The following is a 19,150-nucleotide window of genomic DNA, read 5'->3' as shown; positions in this document are numbered from 1 at the left end:
TGTCATGAAATGCAGGAAGAAATTTGAAAATCGGGGTGAGGTGGGCTAGAAAGGGCTATAACTAAATAAATAAGCTGCAAAAATGAGTTGGTTTACATTACTTATTGTTATGCCCTGCTTATGATAGTTTTGGAACTTTAAGTTTTCTTGTTGATGCTTCCCTCTCTCTCCTGATCTAGATAATGTTCTGGGTTACAGAAAAAGTCTGGAGTTATGGTACATGTATTTTACATAAACTTGAATCTTAGTACACATGTTTATAATGAAGTATAACAAACGGCATTGATCCATGAAATTACATGCATATTACTCATTAAACAGCATTGACCTCTGAAATTACATGCAATATTACTCATTAAACAGCATTGACCTCTGAAATTACATGAATATTACTCATTAAACAGCATTGACCTCTGAAATTACTTGCATATTACTCATTAAACTGCATTGACCTCTGAAATTACATGCATACTCATTAAACTGCATTGACCTCTGAAATTACATGAATATTACTCATTAAACAGCATTGACCTCTGAAATTACATGAATATTACTCATTAAACAGCATTGACCTCTGAAATTACATGAATATTACTCCTTTCTGTTATGTTTTTGTACCATTGACACTGAATATATCCATTGAATTATAATGAAACAGTATTGTGTAAAGGAAAAAAAATGGTAGCCTTAAAACTAAAAAAAATTAAAAAGCTTAAAATTTATTGAAAATATTAAAATTTTTATTGTATTTTAATAGAAATACAGGCCATGAAACCACAACAACAGATTCATCAGCAAAGTCAACTACTGCACCAAACCAGCCATCAAAACCATCATCTGCCATCCAAGCAGCAATGGAAGCTACACTAGCATCAATTGAATTACCTCCCCCTAACTCAGGGATAACACAGCCAGCGGAGACGGCTGACACGGCAGAAAGGTAGGAAGCACTTTTATTAGACATGGTTTGTATTTCAGTAGATTATGCATAAGCTTTATATAGTTGTTTTATAGCTTACTTGCCTCTGGAGGTCATTGTGATCTTTTCCCATTATTTTGCATTTTTTACAGTCATCTTTCTGTTTTAAACAGCAGCACTATGTGCGAGTTTTGTTCTACATTATCTATTTATGACCTAATTAGAGCTCTCAGACTTTGAATTTGAAAAACTTATATGAGTTTCATTTAGAATAGCATTCTTTAGGCTTAACATCAGCCCTGAGATAATAAAAACGATAGTTGTCACCTACTCTCAGCCATACTAGTGGATGTTATCACAATATTTTGTATGTAATTGTGTAATATGTAGGTATAGATTATCTTTAACTTTTGTTTCAGTTGACCTTGTTCTTTTGTTTCAGTTGACCTTGTTCTTTTGAATCAGTTGACCTTGTTCTTTTGAATCAGTTGACCTTGTTCTTTTGTTTCAGTTGACCTTGTTCTTTTGTTTCAGTTGACTTTGTTCTTGAACAATTCTATGTAAATGATTGATTGTTGCTTACTTAACATCCAGAGACAAATATTTCATGCATATTTAGGACAAGAACAAATAAACAATATAAACAAAAGCTAGGTTTTACACAGTAGTTGACCAGATTGAAGGGCTGGAAATTTAAACTGCCACTAGAGTGTCTGATAGGGGCTGAAATGTTGCCTTTTAACAGGCTTCATACTGAATTGCTGCACGTTTTCTTTTACATACTGAGAGTGTTAAATTTTGTCCCATTTTTTTCAGTGATTTTTAGACCCATAAAATTCTTAAATGACTTCAGAGAATAGTAATATTTTTATACGACCGCAAAAATTAAAAATATTTTTTTGGTCGTATATTGGTATGACGTTGGCGTCGTCGTCGTCGTCGTCGTCGTCGTCGTCGTCGTCGTCGTCGTCTGGCGTCGTCCGAAGACACATTGGTTTTCGCACTCTAACTTTAGTTTAAGTGAATGGATCTCCATGAAATTATACCATAAGGTTCAATACCACAAAAGGAAGGTTGGGATTGATTTTGGGGGTTATGGTACCAACAGTAAAGGAATTAGGGGCCAAAAAGGGGCCAAAAATAAGCATTTTTGTAACTTCCAGACATAACTTGTGTGTTAGTGTATGGATCTCTCTGACATTGTACCACAAGGTTCCATATCACAAAGGGAATGCTGGGATTGATTTTGGGGGTAATTGCCTGAAAATTTTAGGAATTAGGGGCCAAAAAAGGGGCAAAAAACAAGCATTTTTCTAGTTTCATGACAATAACTTGTGTGTAAGTGTATGGATCTTTCTGAAATTGAACTACAAGGTTCCATATCACAAAGGGAAAGCTGGAATTGAGTTTGGGGGTAATTGCTCAAAACGTTTAGGAATAAGGGGCCAAAAAGGGGCCAAAAATAAGCATTTTTCTAGTTTCCAGACAATTTCTTGTGTTCAAGTGTATGGATCTCTCTGAAATTGTACTGCAAGGTACCATACCAAAAAGGGAAGGCTGGGATTGATTTTGGGGGTAATTGCCTCAAAATTTTAGGAATTAGGGGCCAAAAAGGGGAAAAAAACAAGCATTTTTCTAGTTTCAGGACAATAACTTGTGTTCAAGTGTACGGATCTCTCTGAAATTGTACTGCAAGGTTCCATACCACAAAGGGAAGGCTGGGATTGAGTTTGGGCGTGATGAATCATAAGGGTTTTAAAAAATTTGGGGGGGGGGGTTTCCTTTTTTTCTTTTTTTCCTTTTTTTTTCTTGTAAAATTTTCCATTTTAAGTTGGTTATTTCTGATTTATATTTAAAAGCAAATAATAATGATATGGTAGGAGATACACACCAAATAGGATGTGTAAATTATTATATAATAAGTATTGTGCAATAGCAAGAAATTTTCAATTGCACAGTATTGCACACTAGCAAGAAATCTTCCATTGCACAGTATTGCGCAATAGCAAGAAATCTTCAATTGCACAGTATTGCGCAATAGCAAGAAATATCGAATAGCACAATATTGCGCAATAGCAAGAAATTGTCAATTGTACAGTATTGCGCAATAGCAAGAAATATTCAATTGCACAGTATTGTGCAAAAGAAGATACTTCGTATAAATTGCTTATTTCTTGACCAATTTCAATGGGGTTTTATTCTTGAATTCTTGGGGTTCTTTAATGTGCTAATTCTAACCGTGTATTAAGTTTTTTGATTTTGGGCCCCGTTTTTTAAATTGGTCCACATTGAGGTCCAAAGGGTCCAAAATTAAACTTTCTTTGATTTCATCAAAAATTGAATTATTGGGGTTCTCTGATATGCCGAATCTAACCGTGTATTTAGATTCTTAATTTTTGGTTCCGTTTTCAAATTGGTCTACATTAAGGTCCAAAGGGTCCAAAATTAAACTAAGTTTGATTTTAACAAAAATTGAATTCTTAGGGTTCTTTGATATGCTGAATCTAAACATGTATTTAGATTTTTGATTATGGGCCCAGTTTTCAAGTTGGTCAAAATCGGGGTCCAAAATTAAACTTTGTTTGATTTCAACAAAAATTGAATATATGGGGTTCTTTGATATGCTGAATCTAACCATGTATTTAGATTTTTGATTTTTGGGCCCCGTTATCAACTTTGTCCACATTGAGGTCAAAAGGGTCCTAAATTAAACTTTGTTTGATTTCATCAAAAAATGAATTCTTGGGGTTCTTTGATATGCTGAATCTAACCATGTATTTAGATTTTGGATATTGGACCATAATAGGTGAATGTCCAATTTAAAATTTTTAAGTTCTTAGACCACATTCTTTCTGTGTCAGTAACCTATGCTGTGTCAAATATTTAATCACAATCCAAATTCAGAGCTGTATCAAGCTTGAATGTTGTGTCCATACTTGCCCCAACTGTTCAGGGTTCGACCTCTGCGGTCGTATCAAGCTGCGCCCTGCGGAGCATTTTATTTTTTCTGTTTCAGTTCCAGTGAAAGTGAAGAAGAAAGACCAGTGAAAAAAGAACAAGCTCCACTTGTATTTAGGAACAAAAAAGAAGCTATGGAAGCATTCAAAAATCTGCTTCGTGATAAGGTAAAAATTACAGACATGTCAGGGTATTTATTCCAATTCATTGTTATTAAATATTAATGTATATAAGAGAAATACCAGTATTAAATATTTCTGTCTTCCAGTGACAATCAACAGAATGATAAAACATTTCTATTAATTTTATTAAAGTCAAATCTAAAAACAAGCTCCTCAGGAACTAAAGTTGTGCACCTCCTTTTGGTATATATTAAAACTTTGATTTCTGAGGTTCAACATTACCAAACAATTTTTAGAATTAATTCAGTAAGAGGTGGAGTCACACATCTTTTTGACAGCTTTTTATACACCCCTATACAGTGTGGCATATACTCTCATATAATCATTCACTGGTACTGTGTGGCTCAGCTTCTTATATATTTTTTTTACCACTTTAATTTGAATTCCTATACCACAAATGGACTGAATCTGTAAGCAATTGAATAATAAGCTATATATGCAGGTAACACATGTCTGCTATCAAAGACTTATGTCTAACATCTAAGTTGTTGACCATCATCAACTTTATCTTAGTTGGAAATATAGTTGAAAGGTAAGGTAAGGTGTTCAGCAATAAAAGGCAATCAATTGAATGATTAGCAATGCAGGCGATACATGTCTGCCATCAATGACATACATCTAAGTTTTTGCAGTAATTGAAAGTTTATAGTCAAAGGTCTTCATCAATGATTATGTCCATCTACTGTTTCAAATAAATGGAGCGGAGATCTCTCACTATTAGATCAAATAAAATTAATTAAACTTACTTTAGATATAGGTCAAAGTAGCATGTGATTTACGTATTCTCAAATTCATCAATATATGCCAGTCATAAAAATAACAAAGTGCAAAAATCAATCTTCAATGGCTGATATTTTCTAATTTTTTCTCGTCATTGATAAAAAAGTAACAAAAACTATGTATTTTAATAGGGTGTGTCATCTACTGCATCATGGGAACAAGCTCTTAAAGTGATAGTAAATGACCCTAGATATGGAGCTCTCAAACAGCTGAATGAAAGGAAACAAGCATTTAATGAATACAAGACAAAGAGGGCAAGAGAAGAGAAGGTATTTAGAAATCTTTAAAATCACAGTTGTAATTAGCAGCTATCAAATAATATAATCTGAAAAATGTTGATAACAGGATTGATATTATTATCCAATTAAATACACAAAAAAATACAAACAAAATGGATTTCTGTTAGTAGCAACTAATCAATTTAAGCCCGTATTGTTTATAGTGTTTACAAGTTTTTCTTTAAAATTGGCAAGTTGTTTCTACATAAATTTTCATTATATTGATATAAAATAATAATAGGGTCACAGAATTGATTTTTGATATTTTTATGTAGTTTAACAGTTAAATTGTTAATGTTTTTCAATTATCAGTTAATTTTCAACATGTTAAAATTGTATACGAAATTTTATCAACATCTGTGACATAGCCCATCTACTGTACCTTGACCTTGATAGCTGAGGGAATAGTCATTAACTGAAGACTTGTGATATGGTTAACATCTGAACTAAAAACACCAGCAACAAACAACCCTTACAGCATTTCAAGTCAAAATGAATGTGAAACAATACAAAGAAATGACAAGTGGTCCTCTTTAAATGAAACCATTAACAAAATGACTATCTATATTAAGAACTGTGAAACTGAATCAAAATATAGTGATGATAATAAGTTAATTGAATTTCTTTGTCATTTGTTTAGGAGGAACAGAGACTTAGAGCTAAGCAGAACAAAGAAGATTTAGAACAGTTCTTATTGAGTTGTGATAAGATGAACTCTAACATTAAATATTGGCAAGTTATTAGTTTGACAGTCAAATACATTTCACTCAAAACACTTTTATCATTGATTTCATACAAACCAACCATTGTTACTTTTGGGTTTGAAGTTTCCAACACTTTAGAATATATTCAAGGTATGATGATAAAGACATTTTCCTATTTGTTTCTGGCACTGCATTCAATGAATGCTTCTTATTGACTTTATAAAGTATTGCTTGTGTCTGTCCTAAAGCATGTGCTTATGTTAACCTTAATTCATATTTTCAAATAGTGATTTCAAATGATTTCTTAGACCATTTTACCACCAAACTTCATATAATGTAAGAACCATTGAAACTATATTGTAACATGGTTGCAGTGTTAAATGTTCCTGACAGGAAAGCTATGTTGGAATGAAATATACTGAATTTATGTTTATCTGTACACAAAAATCTTAAAACAACAATATTTTAAATGCCGATAAATACACTTATCTTTTTGTATATATGCATATGAATGAACTGTAGTGACATTTGTACCATCTTTAGGTAAACAAAGACGCATACAAAATAGCATCATTATGTGTAACTTTATTTCTGATAAGATTTTTGTTTATGTCTTTCAGGAAAGCAGATGACATGTTTGGTCACCTGGATGTATGGGCCAATGTTCCTGACAGAGATCGCAGGGATCTATTTGATGATGTTATACATATGCTTGCTAAGAGAGAAAAGGTGATAAAATCACACACATATAATATTTCATTACACTTAGTAATATCCACTTTTTGCTACTAAACATTATATTAATATTGCTGGTGTTTTCTTTTCATGTAGATACTTATTCTGTAGTTACCTGTAAAATCAGCATCAGTAGATTAACCTTGCTATTACTGCTATCACTAATCATCTCTTTTTACTTCTACAATAAGTACTATAAGTCTTATTTGCTGTTGAATAAAAGAAGATAAAAAAGTGTGGTTAAATCACGATATTGTCTTACATCAATTGATCACATGACTTGCATTCATACCACTTATCTACTATTGAATTTTAATAGAAATATTAAAATTATGATTTGAAAAATATTAATTAAACACCATTGATTATATTATTTCACATAAAATTTTCTCAGGAAATATTAGGGGTAAGAAATAAATGAGGAAATCAATTTTACCTTTTTGATTTTGTAAATCATGAATGAAAGGAATATTTTATTTTATAGTTATTTTGAAAATTAAAGAAATACTAAGTTTGAAGGAAGTTACAAAGCAAAATTGATACTTTGTAGTTTATCTGAAATATTGTCTTTTCCATTATCATATTTACCTTATTCATGATATTGCATTAGGGACATTTTCTCCTTTGGGTGGTGGGTATGGCTATGGATAGCTTACAGGTTGGTGCAGGTCTAAATACACATTTACATTAGGTGCAATATACAACTATAGATGTTTTCTGTATCAATTGAATGTTTTGCATAAAATTAAGCATTACTTATGCAAAGGACAGGAGGTAGAAATCAAATTGACGTGGGTCAAAAAAATCAGTTGTAATTGTATATACATTAAAGGAAATGATTTACATAAAAAGAAAACTACTCTTTTCAATCAAAGAAGTCTAAACCAATTCAAATTATTCTTTGGCCTGTTATTATATTATGCTATTGTAGACATTAAAACAATTGCAAGTTTTAAACTCGCTGAGAAATTTTTTTTTAGTTAAGGTTAAGAGTTAAATCTGCACTGATCTGTAAGTACAGAACATAAGGTTAGAATAACTGGAATTTATTGCATGTTTTTTTATACCTTCGCTCTTAAGGAGGGGTAAACTGGGTTACCCCTGCTCTAAAGGAGAGGGTATACTGGGTTATCCCTGCTCTAAAGGAGAGGGTATACTGGGTTATCCCTGCTCTAAAGGAGAGGGTATACTGAGTGATCTCTGCTCTAAAGGAGGGGAAAACTGGGTTACCCCTGCTCTAAAGGAGAGGGAATACTGGGTTATCCCTGCTCTAAAGGAGGGGGTAAACTGGGTTACCCCTGCTCTAAAGGAGAGGGTATACTGGGTGATCCCTGCTCCAAAGGAGAGGGTATACTGAGTGATCTCTGCTCTAAAGGAGGGGGTAAACTGGGTTACCCCTGCTCTAAAGGAGAGGGTATACTGGGTGATCCCTGCTCCAAAGGAGAGGGTATACTGAGTGATCTCTGCTCTAAAGGAGGGGGTAAACTGGGTTACCCCTGCTCTAAAGGAGAGGGTATACTGGGTGATCCCTGCTCTAAAAGAGAGGGTATACTGGGTTACCTCTGTCCCTCCTTTCATTTGTCCTTAACACAGCTGTCACATTTTTCTCAGCAAATACCAGTTTCATGATATATGACACATTTTTCATTTCCTTTGATGTTCTACTTTGTTTTTTTGGAAAACTTATATCTTTAAAATGATATTATTAAATTTTTGTGAAATTTTCTCAGATACTAAAAATCATAGTTTCTTGATATATGCCATAACTTGTGATATAATTTGACTTCTTTTCATGTTGATCTTCCACTGTTAAAAACTTATATCTTTAAAATGTCATGTGAATAATGACCATCACTTGGTGTCCATCTGTTGTAGTAAACTTTTGAAAAATCTTCTCTGAAATTGCTGGGCCAAATGTACAAAAAAAGACAATCAGAAGAAATATATTTTGCTTTGGTCAAAGATTTCTTTAAATGCAAAATTTTACAAGAATAGTAAATTAGCAATTTTGTCTTCAATATCGATATTTAGCACTGAAAACATCTTGATGCAATATATAATAAAAATATTTTAAATTCTTTATTAAATGGACTCTTTAGTATTCTAATTCTTGTAGGTTTGCAGTGCATATCAAAAGACTTTGTTCTTTTAACATGTTTAAAATACCAATTGGCTACAATATTTTACCAAGTTGCTATTTGAATTAATCTTTTCAAACTGATGAGCTGGTAACATATTCAAGTTCATTGGTAGTGAAGATTGTTAGTATGAAGCCAGTGCAGTGGAATAAAAGTTATTCTTCCCATCCTTTCTAGTTTCCGACTGTTTGTTTACTGAAGTGGAACAATTTTGAAACACTTATCAGGAACAGTGTTTTATAAAAGTTTGACTTGCATATAAAAACCTCTTCATGACATTTTATTTGTAACTAGTTATAAACATTATACTGTTTTACAATAGGTTGTTGATTTATTTTCTAACAAAAATTTATTGTTTGCTTGTATATAAATCTGATAAGTTTTTTTTTCTTTAGTAATAATTACTGTAGTACTAACATTAACAGGTGATAAGTTTAATGCAAATTCAATGAAAGTTAATCTTTATGTTAAACACTATTCAGATTGTGTCCCTTTTATATCCTGTTTTCAATTGTTTTACTCTCCAAATTGTCACTTATCTAACAAATGAATTTCAGTAAATCAATAAGAAGTTGTGGTTTGATTGCCAATTAGACAATTATCCACCAGAGACAAGATGAGTTAGAAGTTACCAATTATAGGTCATTGTACAGCCTTTAGCGATGAACAAAACCCATACCGTATAGCAAGCTATAAAAGATCCTGACATGACAAATGTAAAACAATTCAAACAAGAAAAAAGAAAGACTGATTTAAGTATAAAACAAATAATTAGACAGGCACATACAGAATGGCGCAGGGTTAAACTTATTTGTAGATTATGTTTTCTTTTCACATTTGTGCTCTATCATAAGAAAGTAGTAAAAAACATTTTATGGCTAATTACAAGGTAAAAAGCAAAGCAATAATTAAATAATTCAAATGAAATCCAACAAAAATAGTAGGGAAACTACATGTAAAATCTTACACTATTTATTGATCTGAGGTCAACAGTTTCTTCTGTTTTATATGTCAGTGGTCATTATTAAAGTCGTAACACTTTGAATCTGTCATCGTATCATTTTGAATGCAGTCTAAATACCTGTTTATTTAATGTTCAGCTACAAATTATAATTCAAACTTTCTTTTCAGGAAGAAGCCAAAACATTAAGAAAAAGAAATACAAAAGTGTTTGCTGAGATTTTAGACAGCATGCCTAATTTGACATACTGTACAACATGGTCTGAAGCACAGCAGATGTTACTAGATAATCCAAGGTTTACAGACGACCCAGATTTACATAGTAAGTATTACCACACTGATGGTCTGAAGCACAGCAGATGTTACTAGATAATCCAAGGTTTACAGACGACCCAGATTTACATAGTAAGTATTACCACACTGATGGTCTGAAGCACAGCAGATGTTTCTAGATAATCCAAGATTTACAGACGACCCAGATTTACATAGTAAGTATTACCACACTGATGGTCTGAAGCACAGCAGATGTTTCTAGATAATCCAAGGTTTACAGACGACCCAGATTTACATAGTAAGTATTACCACACTGATGGTCTAAAGCACAGCAGATGTTACTAGATAATCCAAGGTTTACAGACAACCCAGATCTACATAGTAAGTATTACCACACTGATGGTCTGAAGCACAGCAGATGTTACTAGATAATCCAAGGTTTACAGACGACCCAGATTTACATAGTAAGTATTACCACACTGATGGTCCAAAGCACAACAGATGTTACTAGATAATCCAAGGTTTACAGACGACCCAGATCTACATAGTAAGTATCAGAACTATGGTGGTATAATTAGATTTTGTATGATATCCCTGAATTAACCCACTATCACCGATTTACATAGTTGTGTTCAATAGAACACTGATGATAAGCACATCAGATGTGTCTGTATATCCCTGATTTACCCACTATGCAAGGCTACTGTATGTATTATAAGACTTACTAAATATAATATATAGTACATGTATGTATATGTTTCTTGTTTCAATTACCAATTAAGGAATAAAGATTAAAGCAATGCTACAATATAAACTTGCATAGATAAAAAAGGGGCACTAAAATATAAAGAATTATAATAGAGAAAAATGGACTACAAATTTAAAACAGAATACAGAAATGGAGAACTAACCCCTCCCCACCATTGAGACCCTCCTTGATCATATTCACATATCGGAACAACTAAAAAAAAATCCATGGTCCCTCCTCCTCATAGCACAGTCCTAACTTACTGTATGGGATATCTATGGTTCCTTTCATCACTACAGAAGTTTGGGGTGCTAGTAAAAAAAAACTTGATTAAAATTGTTCTTTCTGACTATAGATGAATAACTTTATTTTAGATATGGATAAAGAAGATGCATTAATAGCTTTTGAGGAACACATAAGAATGTTGGAACAAGAATATGATGATGAAAAAGAACGTGAAAGACGCAGGATGAAACGACAGCAAAGGAAAAATAGGGAAGGTTTTCTGGTTAGTATGTTTTCATTAATATGGCATGATTCTGGTCCCAATGCGTTTTCTGAAAAAAACTAAAGGAACTTAATTTGTAATTTCCATAAGCCTTGATGGAGAGCACTAAAATTTACACCCCAATAAATTTACAAAAAGAAGCATTCAATTCTTAAATGAATAAAAAAAAAATACTTTGAATAAAGTACAACAAAAATCAGTTCTGAAAAGCACTTAACTCTTAATACCTGAATTGTATATATATTTGTCATATTTTTTTCATATCAATATGGTGGAGTTTAATCATTATGTTCATAGAATATGCCTTTATAGCCTGTAGATATATCTATAAGATGCAAATGCACTGAAACATGGATTTGATTTTGTGTCAGTAGCTATAATGTATCTAAATAATGTTTAATGTATATTTGCCATATTTGCCATATTTGCAGGTATTACTGGATGAGTTACATGAACAGGGAAAACTAAATTCCATGTCTTTGTGGATGGATCTTTATCCAATCATCACTCAAGATGTCAGATTTACAAATATGTTGGGACAACCAGGTATAATCAGTTGATTAACATATTTCTAATTTAGGTTTAAAATGAATTTCATTGAAAATATTTTAATGAGAAACTAAGAGTTAAATCTTATATAGCATTATAAATGTACTTTTATCAAATCATATCATTAAGTTACCACATGAAGTCTTAAAATTTAGCATCATGAAAGGAAAGTTAGTTCTATTTCTTATATAAGATAATGTTGTTTATTAGTTCCTATAAAGGAGAAAAATTCAGTTTCTCAGTGTTAATATTTTACTCTTGACAAGACTTGTATCTAAATGAAGATTCTATCTCTTCTCTAAATGTACATATTTTCTATAGGCTTTTACACAAAGGAGCAGGCCCAGTAAGACCCCTTTTTGGCCCCAAAATATAGCAGATTTACAAAATTGTTAAAATGTAAATTTTTAGCTATTTATTGGAAAGAAGAATACTTCTGTTACATAAATATGGGCTGTTTTTGACAATACAATGCATATTTAACGGGTACTAGCATCATTAAGTCATGCTAAATTACTGAAATCTTTGAAATTTTAGCATTTGTGTTAATTTTTAGACGGTTTCCGTCTGAAATGGAAGTGGCCGCATTTGTGTTCATTCTTAATATTTAAATGTAAGTTGTATTTGATGATAATACATAACTTATATAAAGGGTGAGAATGAACACGGATGCGGCCACTTTCATTTTTGACAAAAACCATCTGAAAAGTGACATATTATAGCATATTTGATAGATTTTTCATATTTAAGCTTGAATTTGAGCGTCTTTAATGACTAATTCAGTTCAAATCTTTCACATAAACTAATTGAATCGACTGAAGTAGACACTTAAGTGTTTAAAAAGTGTCCAAAATCTTTTATTAGATGAACCTGAATTTTGAGGCCAAAATCGGCCCTTACCGGACCTACTCCTTTATAGAAAACCCCAAAATCAAAAATCTACGAAAATACAATTTTTCTTTAATTCTCAAAAATTGGTATCCAAGGAAATAAATGAATCCACAGTATATATTACCTTTAGAGTGTAAAATAAACCTTTTCTTGGTACATCATTAAACATTCAGCTATTATATAATTATATAATTATTAGTCCCCTACCAACAAAGTCGAAGGGGACTTTAGGATGTCGAAGGGGACTTTAGGTTTGCACTCCATTCGTCAGTCCGGCAAATCAGTTTTCCATACTTTTTTTCTTCGTGCTTGAAGATAATGATTTGTTATTTGGTACATAGTTTTATCATGACAAGTTACAGATCAAGTTCGAATTTTTTTCTGGTCTGATTATTTTGTGCAGAGTTATGGTCCTTGGACTTAGAAAATTCACTTAAATAATCAGTTTTCCACACTTTTTTTTCGTCATGCTTGAAGATATTGACTTGATATTTGTTATATAGTTTACACCATGACAAGTTATAGATCAAGTTAGTATTTTGTTCCAGTACAATGAATTTTTAACCTGTAGGGGACTATGTATTGCCATGCAATACTCTCAGAATGCTTGTTTTTTCGATCACTAACTATTGAAATCATAGATTTGAATCATTACAACTACAATATTTGTTTAACTGGTATTGATGATATTGTATTTTATTTGTTATTATTGTATTTTCCATATTTGCAGGTTCCACGCCTTTAGATTTATTTAAGTTTTATGTTGAAGATTTGAAAGCAAGATTTCATGATGAAAAGAAAGTTGTTAAAGAAATATTACGAGTAAGATATCTATCAGTGATGTTAACTTCATGATTTTCAAAATAATTCTACAGATAATGTACATAATATTTTTTGCACTTTTTAGTTGTAATTATTTCATAAAAGAAAAGAAATGACTTATTTCACATGTTTAATGACCTGACCTCATTTCCATGCTTCAAAGATCTATGCTAATGTTTTTTAATAGGTCAGTTTCACTGTTTTTATAAGTATTAGGTCAACTATATTTTAATCATAGAATTAATACCAGATGTTCATAGCTGTCTGAAAGGATTGACCTAACTTTGATCTCCACAATTTTGTTAAACGTTATCTTGATTGGTCAAGAATGCAATCTGTGTATGTTCATCTTCAATAAACTTGCAGTAGTATTTTGTAGAACATATAGAATTACAAATTATTGTAACCATTGTTGTTTCTATCTTTTTACTTTAGGACAAAGGTTTTAGCATTGATCTCACAACATCATTTGAGGATCTGGCCTATGTTATAGCTGAGGATAAAAGAGCAATTGGTTTGGATTCTGGAAATATCAAACTCACATATAACAGTGTAAGTTTTTAACTGGAAAGATATTGAGAAATAGAAATGTGCTTTATAGAAAAAATCAAGCCAGTGTAATTGTCGCTTGCCTTGTGTGCTGGGGAGGACATAATTATAATCTTCGCCTGTCCGTCCATCTGAAACTAACTAATACTAAACTGTTTAAAGCTTCCATACTTTAAGGATTATTTGTCTTATTATTCTGGTTAATGGTAATTTGGTTTGACAATCTTTGCATGAGTTAAAGAAAATTTTGGAGTATATAAATTAAACCAAGTAACTCTTTGTGAATGCATCTCTTATGAGACCATTTGCCAGAAAACTTATTTGTCATCACCTGTAGTTAACCATACTATATGGTCATTTTTGTTTGACCATTTTTGCTAGTGTTATGGAACTCTTGAATAATTTTTTTTTATTATTGTAACACAACTTTACCTTACCAATGGAACTCTTCTGTGACATCCGTTACTGTGTATGTTCTAGATCTCTACAGACCAAAATATTCACGAAAAAACAAAGCCCATTTTGTAATCTTTTTTGTAATGGAAGAGAAGAATACAAAGTATACAAGGAAATTAAGTAAAAGATGCATTCACTTTTTCATCTTTGTTAGATCATGATTTAGTAGTAGAATAATATTCAATAATAAATACTGGATATGGAAAAAATAAAATTGTCACAATTTTGGTTTATAGTATATAGTTTAAGAAACCTTATAAACATGGAAGTATTATTCTATATAACCATTTTGTATAATTTCAGCTAATAGAAAAAGCTGAGGCACGAGAGAAAGAAAGACTGAAAGAAGAGGCAAGAAAGGTGGGTTATATCTTTGTATCTCTAGCTTGAGAAAAGTTCAATTTCTTTTTTATTGTTTTTGAAAAGCATATACCAGGCCTTGCGGTGATAAACAGAGCCATTGTTGTTTTCAGGGTATTTGTGGGAAAGAAATAATCAAATATAAAATATTTATTCTCTATGATAGGACCCATCTTTTCATATTTTTAAACAAAAATTGTGCTTGTTTCAGAAAATTCCAAGCATACCACAATGCAAATAGAAATCTTATTGATATCAGCCTAATCTGTTAAACCAAATGTCTTTTTGTTGTTGGGAAAAGTGACATTTGTGGTCTAAATGGAATGTCAGATTTTTTATTGATAATTATAAATGGATAAGTCACTTGCATTATGAGTATTTCTTTCTTTTTAAAAAATAGGTTCCATTGTTGACCCGGTAAAAGCCCATTTTTGCATTAAACTGCTATCAGATTCATTGCATAATTTGAATGACGCTGCAGTTCAACCATTCAAATGCAATATTATCATGTTTGATACACTACAGTCAATAAGCACCCTACAGTTCCTCATACACACTTTGGCTTCAGTACGTGTTCACTTTAAATCAGCATGTCTACAGATATAAATGTGGATAAAATAGATATTACTTGTTAACTATTTTAAATACTTGTAAAAGTAAATACAACTGAATTCATTATTTGAATTAACAGAATTAAGTTCTTGATTCCATTGGTTTGTAAACTTTCAGGTTACATCTAATTGACTCACTTTATGAAACAAAACTATGTCAGTCTTCTGTGTTAGGACCTGGAACATCCCTACGTACTGTGTTAGTCAGTAGGAGTTTATATATGAAAAAAATATTGTAATATATAGAAGACTTTAGTTGTACAAGATTAAGAAGTCTTATAAAGTACTTAAACTTATCAGTACTTTGAATTCAAATATTAATGGAAAGTTCAGTGTAATTTTTATCAATAAAAAGCAAATCTTTAAATTTTAAAAATTTGTTTTTAATTACTAACAGTAATTAGAGCAAAACTTTTAACTTTTTTTATTAAGAAATTAAATTTGATATAGTAAGCCTATTACATTTTCTTATAGTTTTAAATTTAGTGTTTATATCAGTATTTAAAGTTATTCATTAAATTACATGTGTGATGATGTCAAAACTTGAGGTAATAATTGTTCAATACTAGAGATTACAAAAATAGATAATACAATTTTATGTCAAATTGTATGTTAAAAACTGTTTCAAACAATGAACCTGAGGTTCACTTGACATTTTAAAATGTATATTTGTAAAGATTAGATCAAAGACATATTGATCTTAACACTTTATAAATGTGAAAAAGGTACTCATTTTTGATAACTTACAGTGTTTTACACCAGTAAGGCCAAAAAAAAATATATGTCTGTTTTAGGTAACATACTTTAAAAAAATAGGGTAGGTAGGTCGGTATTTCCATTTTATTTTATTTTTTCATTTTATTTTTTGTGACATGATTTTGAGTCATGCGGTCTCTTCTTGTCGTGGTCCGAGTTGATCATGGGCCGAGTTTACCCGTATTTTTAATGATTGGATTATTTCCCTTGGTTATTGGTTGGAAAAAAATGGCGGCAAGGTGTTTATTTCATCACACAAGTCACGAATTTCCTTAAAACAGCTATCATATTCACGATTGTGAGCATTGGGATGTATCAGGCAATTGATTTATATTATTGGCAACACTAACTTCACTTTTGACACGAGTTCAGTTTATTTTTCACTTTACGACGGAAATAAAATGACTCTGGGTCGGCTCTCAAAAGTAGGGTCGGTCGGGTAACCGTAAACAGACATATATTTTTTTTGGCCTAATGTTAATGTGCTTTAATTACTTGATGATAGTTTACTCATTTAAACTTGTATATTCACAGTAGTGATTTTTTTATTTATTTTTTTAACAGTTGAGAAAAATAGAGAGTTCATTTAGAAACCTGCTGAAATCTGGTCCAGCACAGATAGATGAAACTTCAAGATGGGAAGATGTGAGTAGTCTTACAATGGATTGTAAACTGGAATAAAACTATACATATGTTTCTGCTCTGTAACACTTCTTTTTTCTGTTGTAAATTAAGTAAAAAAACTTATTGAAAATTGCTGAAGCAATTGTATTTAATCTGTATTTTGGTTAAATTGTGTTTTTGGGTTGATATCTCATTGTAATTTACCCCACACCTGCATATTTAGAAGGTCCACAGACTTTAATTACTTAACTGTACTTGTGAGCTGTTAAAAATGATGAATGTTATCATCAAAAAAAAAGGAAGGTATTCATTTGTAATTATTACTGAATTTTATAATTTATTTCTAATACATATCCTAAAAAGTATCTTAATATTTATAATGAAATCTGTCCATCGTACATCTGAGCATGTCTTGTGATAACTCCAGTATGCTTTAATTTACCTCTTTCAAATTGTTGTATAATGTTATATATAATTAGGTTCTATGAAGACTAGTTACCTTTCTGTTCTGATGATTTTCATCAGAAATATGGAATTTAAATTGCCAAAAACTAAGAATTTTTGTTAATGTCTAATAATAACTTAGTATACTTTGGTTTAGTGGCATTGGATAAGAGCAGTGATAAGCTTATTTAACAATTTTTTTTTTGTAGGTTAGAGAAAAATTAGAGAAGGACTCAGCGTATCAAGCTGTGACAGTGGAGTCTGAAAGGATTCGATTGTTTAGGGAATATCAACAAATTCTGGAGGAATCCTGTAGTCATCACCATTCAAGAAAGAAAAAAACAAAAAAACATAAAACTAGACGTTCACGGTCAAAATCCAAATCAGTGAGTAAAGGATGCAAAAGTTGCTTTATATACAAACAAATAAAGAACATGAATGCTTGTACATAGATTATGCCATACTCCAAAACACTTAACAATGTTAACTTTATAATTGTTGAATTTTTCCTCATTCTCCAAAACAAGAAAAAAAAAGTTATTCATTTATGAGAATAAGTCAAAAAGTACCTATTGTAAATGACATGAGAAAAGCCAGTAGGTAAATGTGACTAGGTACCTAAAAGGGTCAATCTGGTTGGTGATCATAGAAACAATATTTCCTTATATTTCTGTATTATAATATACTAGCATCCAATGTAATGATTTAAATTTCAGCAAAGTGAGTCTGAAGCAGAAACAGTATCATCTTCAACTAGACACAGAAAGAAGAAAAAAGAAAGAAAACATAGATCAGAATCCCGTTCAAGGTCACCTAGTTACGTCTCTGAATCAGGTATGTTCAATTCTAGTTACATCTCTTAGTCAGGTACATTCTTGTACAAATTCTAGTTATGTCTCTGAATCAGGTACATTCTTGTACAAATTCTAGTTCCTTCTCTGAATCGGGTACATTCTTGTACAAATTCTAGTTATGTCTCTGAATCAGGTACATTCTTGTACAAATTCTGGTTATGTCTCTGAATCAGGTACATTCTTGTACAAATTCTAGTTATGTCTCTGAATCAGGTACATTCTTGTACAAATTCTAGTTCCTTCTCTGAATCGGGTACATTCTTGTACAAATTCAATATGTCTCTGAATCAGGTACATTCTTGTACAAATTCTAGTTACGTCTCTGAATCAGTTACATTCTTGTACAAATTCTAGTTACGTCTCTGAATCAGGTATATTCTTGTACAAATTCTGCAGAATGTTTATAGAGAAATGCTATTTGTTCAAGTATTGATGGTGAGGAAAAGACCACAGCTTGAAGTAAAGATGTAAAATGCATGTATTTTTGCATGAATTTATCTAAGTGTGTAAAAAATAATGTTTATTAACCCTTTATTCAACATGTTTTAATGATTATTGTATTTTTTGTCAATTGTATTGTGTTTTGCATCCAGTTTTCAATTATAGTTTACATTAACTAACAAAATTAACCTTTAATATTACCTTACTTAAAGAACAGATGTGATCTATTGTTATCTTCTGACACTACTATTTACATTCTGGCTTAAAGAACAAATATCATCAATGTTTGACAATGTTTGATATTTACATTCTATGTTACTTATAATTTAAAAACAAAACTCTGAAATTAACCATTAAAGTAATCTCCATTTCTTTATGTGAAATAGTAGTAGGATAATAATAATTATACTTTTTCAATTTGATTTGACAAGCTTGACATGCATGAGTTCAAATTATTCTTTTGATGGTGTCAATGAATGAAAGATATATTTCCACAAACTTTTGTATTTGCACGGTTATTTGAACTTACTTTTAACATGTGATGAAATTTAGGATACATGGGCAGGAGAGAAGACCTTTCTGTCTCTCAAAGCAGTGATAAATGTGAGTA

At 31.3% G+C, this 19,150-nt stretch overlaps 1 protein-coding gene across 4 annotated transcripts in view; it reads left to right on the top strand.

Annotated features, from left to right (window-relative positions):
• The window catches only part of LOC127730930 (pre-mRNA-processing factor 40 homolog B-like), a 56,141-nt gene that overhangs the window by 15,512 nt on the left and 21,479 nt on the right, over nucleotides 1–19,150 (top strand). For 2 of the 4 annotated variants that reach the window (XM_052239560.1, XM_052239557.1), the window contains exons 9-23: nucleotides 758–940; nucleotides 3,936–4,044; nucleotides 4,971–5,108; nucleotides 5,758–5,849; nucleotides 6,442–6,550; nucleotides 9,826–9,976; nucleotides 11,050–11,183; nucleotides 11,615–11,729; nucleotides 13,354–13,445; nucleotides 13,881–13,997; nucleotides 14,754–14,810; nucleotides 16,742–16,822; nucleotides 17,455–17,631; nucleotides 17,962–18,079; nucleotides 19,093–19,143. In XM_052239560.1, coding sequence (XP_052095520.1) covers nucleotides 758–940; nucleotides 3,936–4,044; nucleotides 4,971–5,108; nucleotides 5,758–5,849; nucleotides 6,442–6,550; nucleotides 9,826–9,976; nucleotides 11,050–11,183; nucleotides 11,615–11,729; nucleotides 13,354–13,445; nucleotides 13,881–13,997; nucleotides 14,754–14,810; nucleotides 16,742–16,822; nucleotides 17,455–17,631; nucleotides 17,962–18,079; nucleotides 19,093–19,143 — 1,724 coding nt within the window. The remainder of the gene's footprint in view (nucleotides 1–757; nucleotides 941–3,935; nucleotides 4,045–4,970; nucleotides 5,109–5,757; nucleotides 5,850–6,441; nucleotides 6,551–9,825; nucleotides 9,977–11,049; nucleotides 11,184–11,614; nucleotides 11,730–13,353; nucleotides 13,446–13,880; nucleotides 13,998–14,753; nucleotides 14,811–16,741; nucleotides 16,823–17,454; nucleotides 17,632–17,961; nucleotides 18,080–19,092; nucleotides 19,144–19,150) is intronic. The other 2 variants (XM_052239561.1, XM_052239559.1) reach the window with 1 other exon arrangement.

This window comes from Mytilus californianus, unplaced genomic scaffold, assembly GCF_021869535.1.
Source record: "Mytilus californianus isolate M0D057914Y unplaced genomic scaffold, xbMytCali1.0.p SCAF_2, whole genome shotgun sequence".
Taxonomy (NCBI): domain Eukaryota; kingdom Metazoa; phylum Mollusca; class Bivalvia; order Mytilida; family Mytilidae; genus Mytilus; species Mytilus californianus.
Note: the sequence above shows the minus strand (reverse complement) of the source record. Positions and strands in the feature narration are given on the sequence as shown.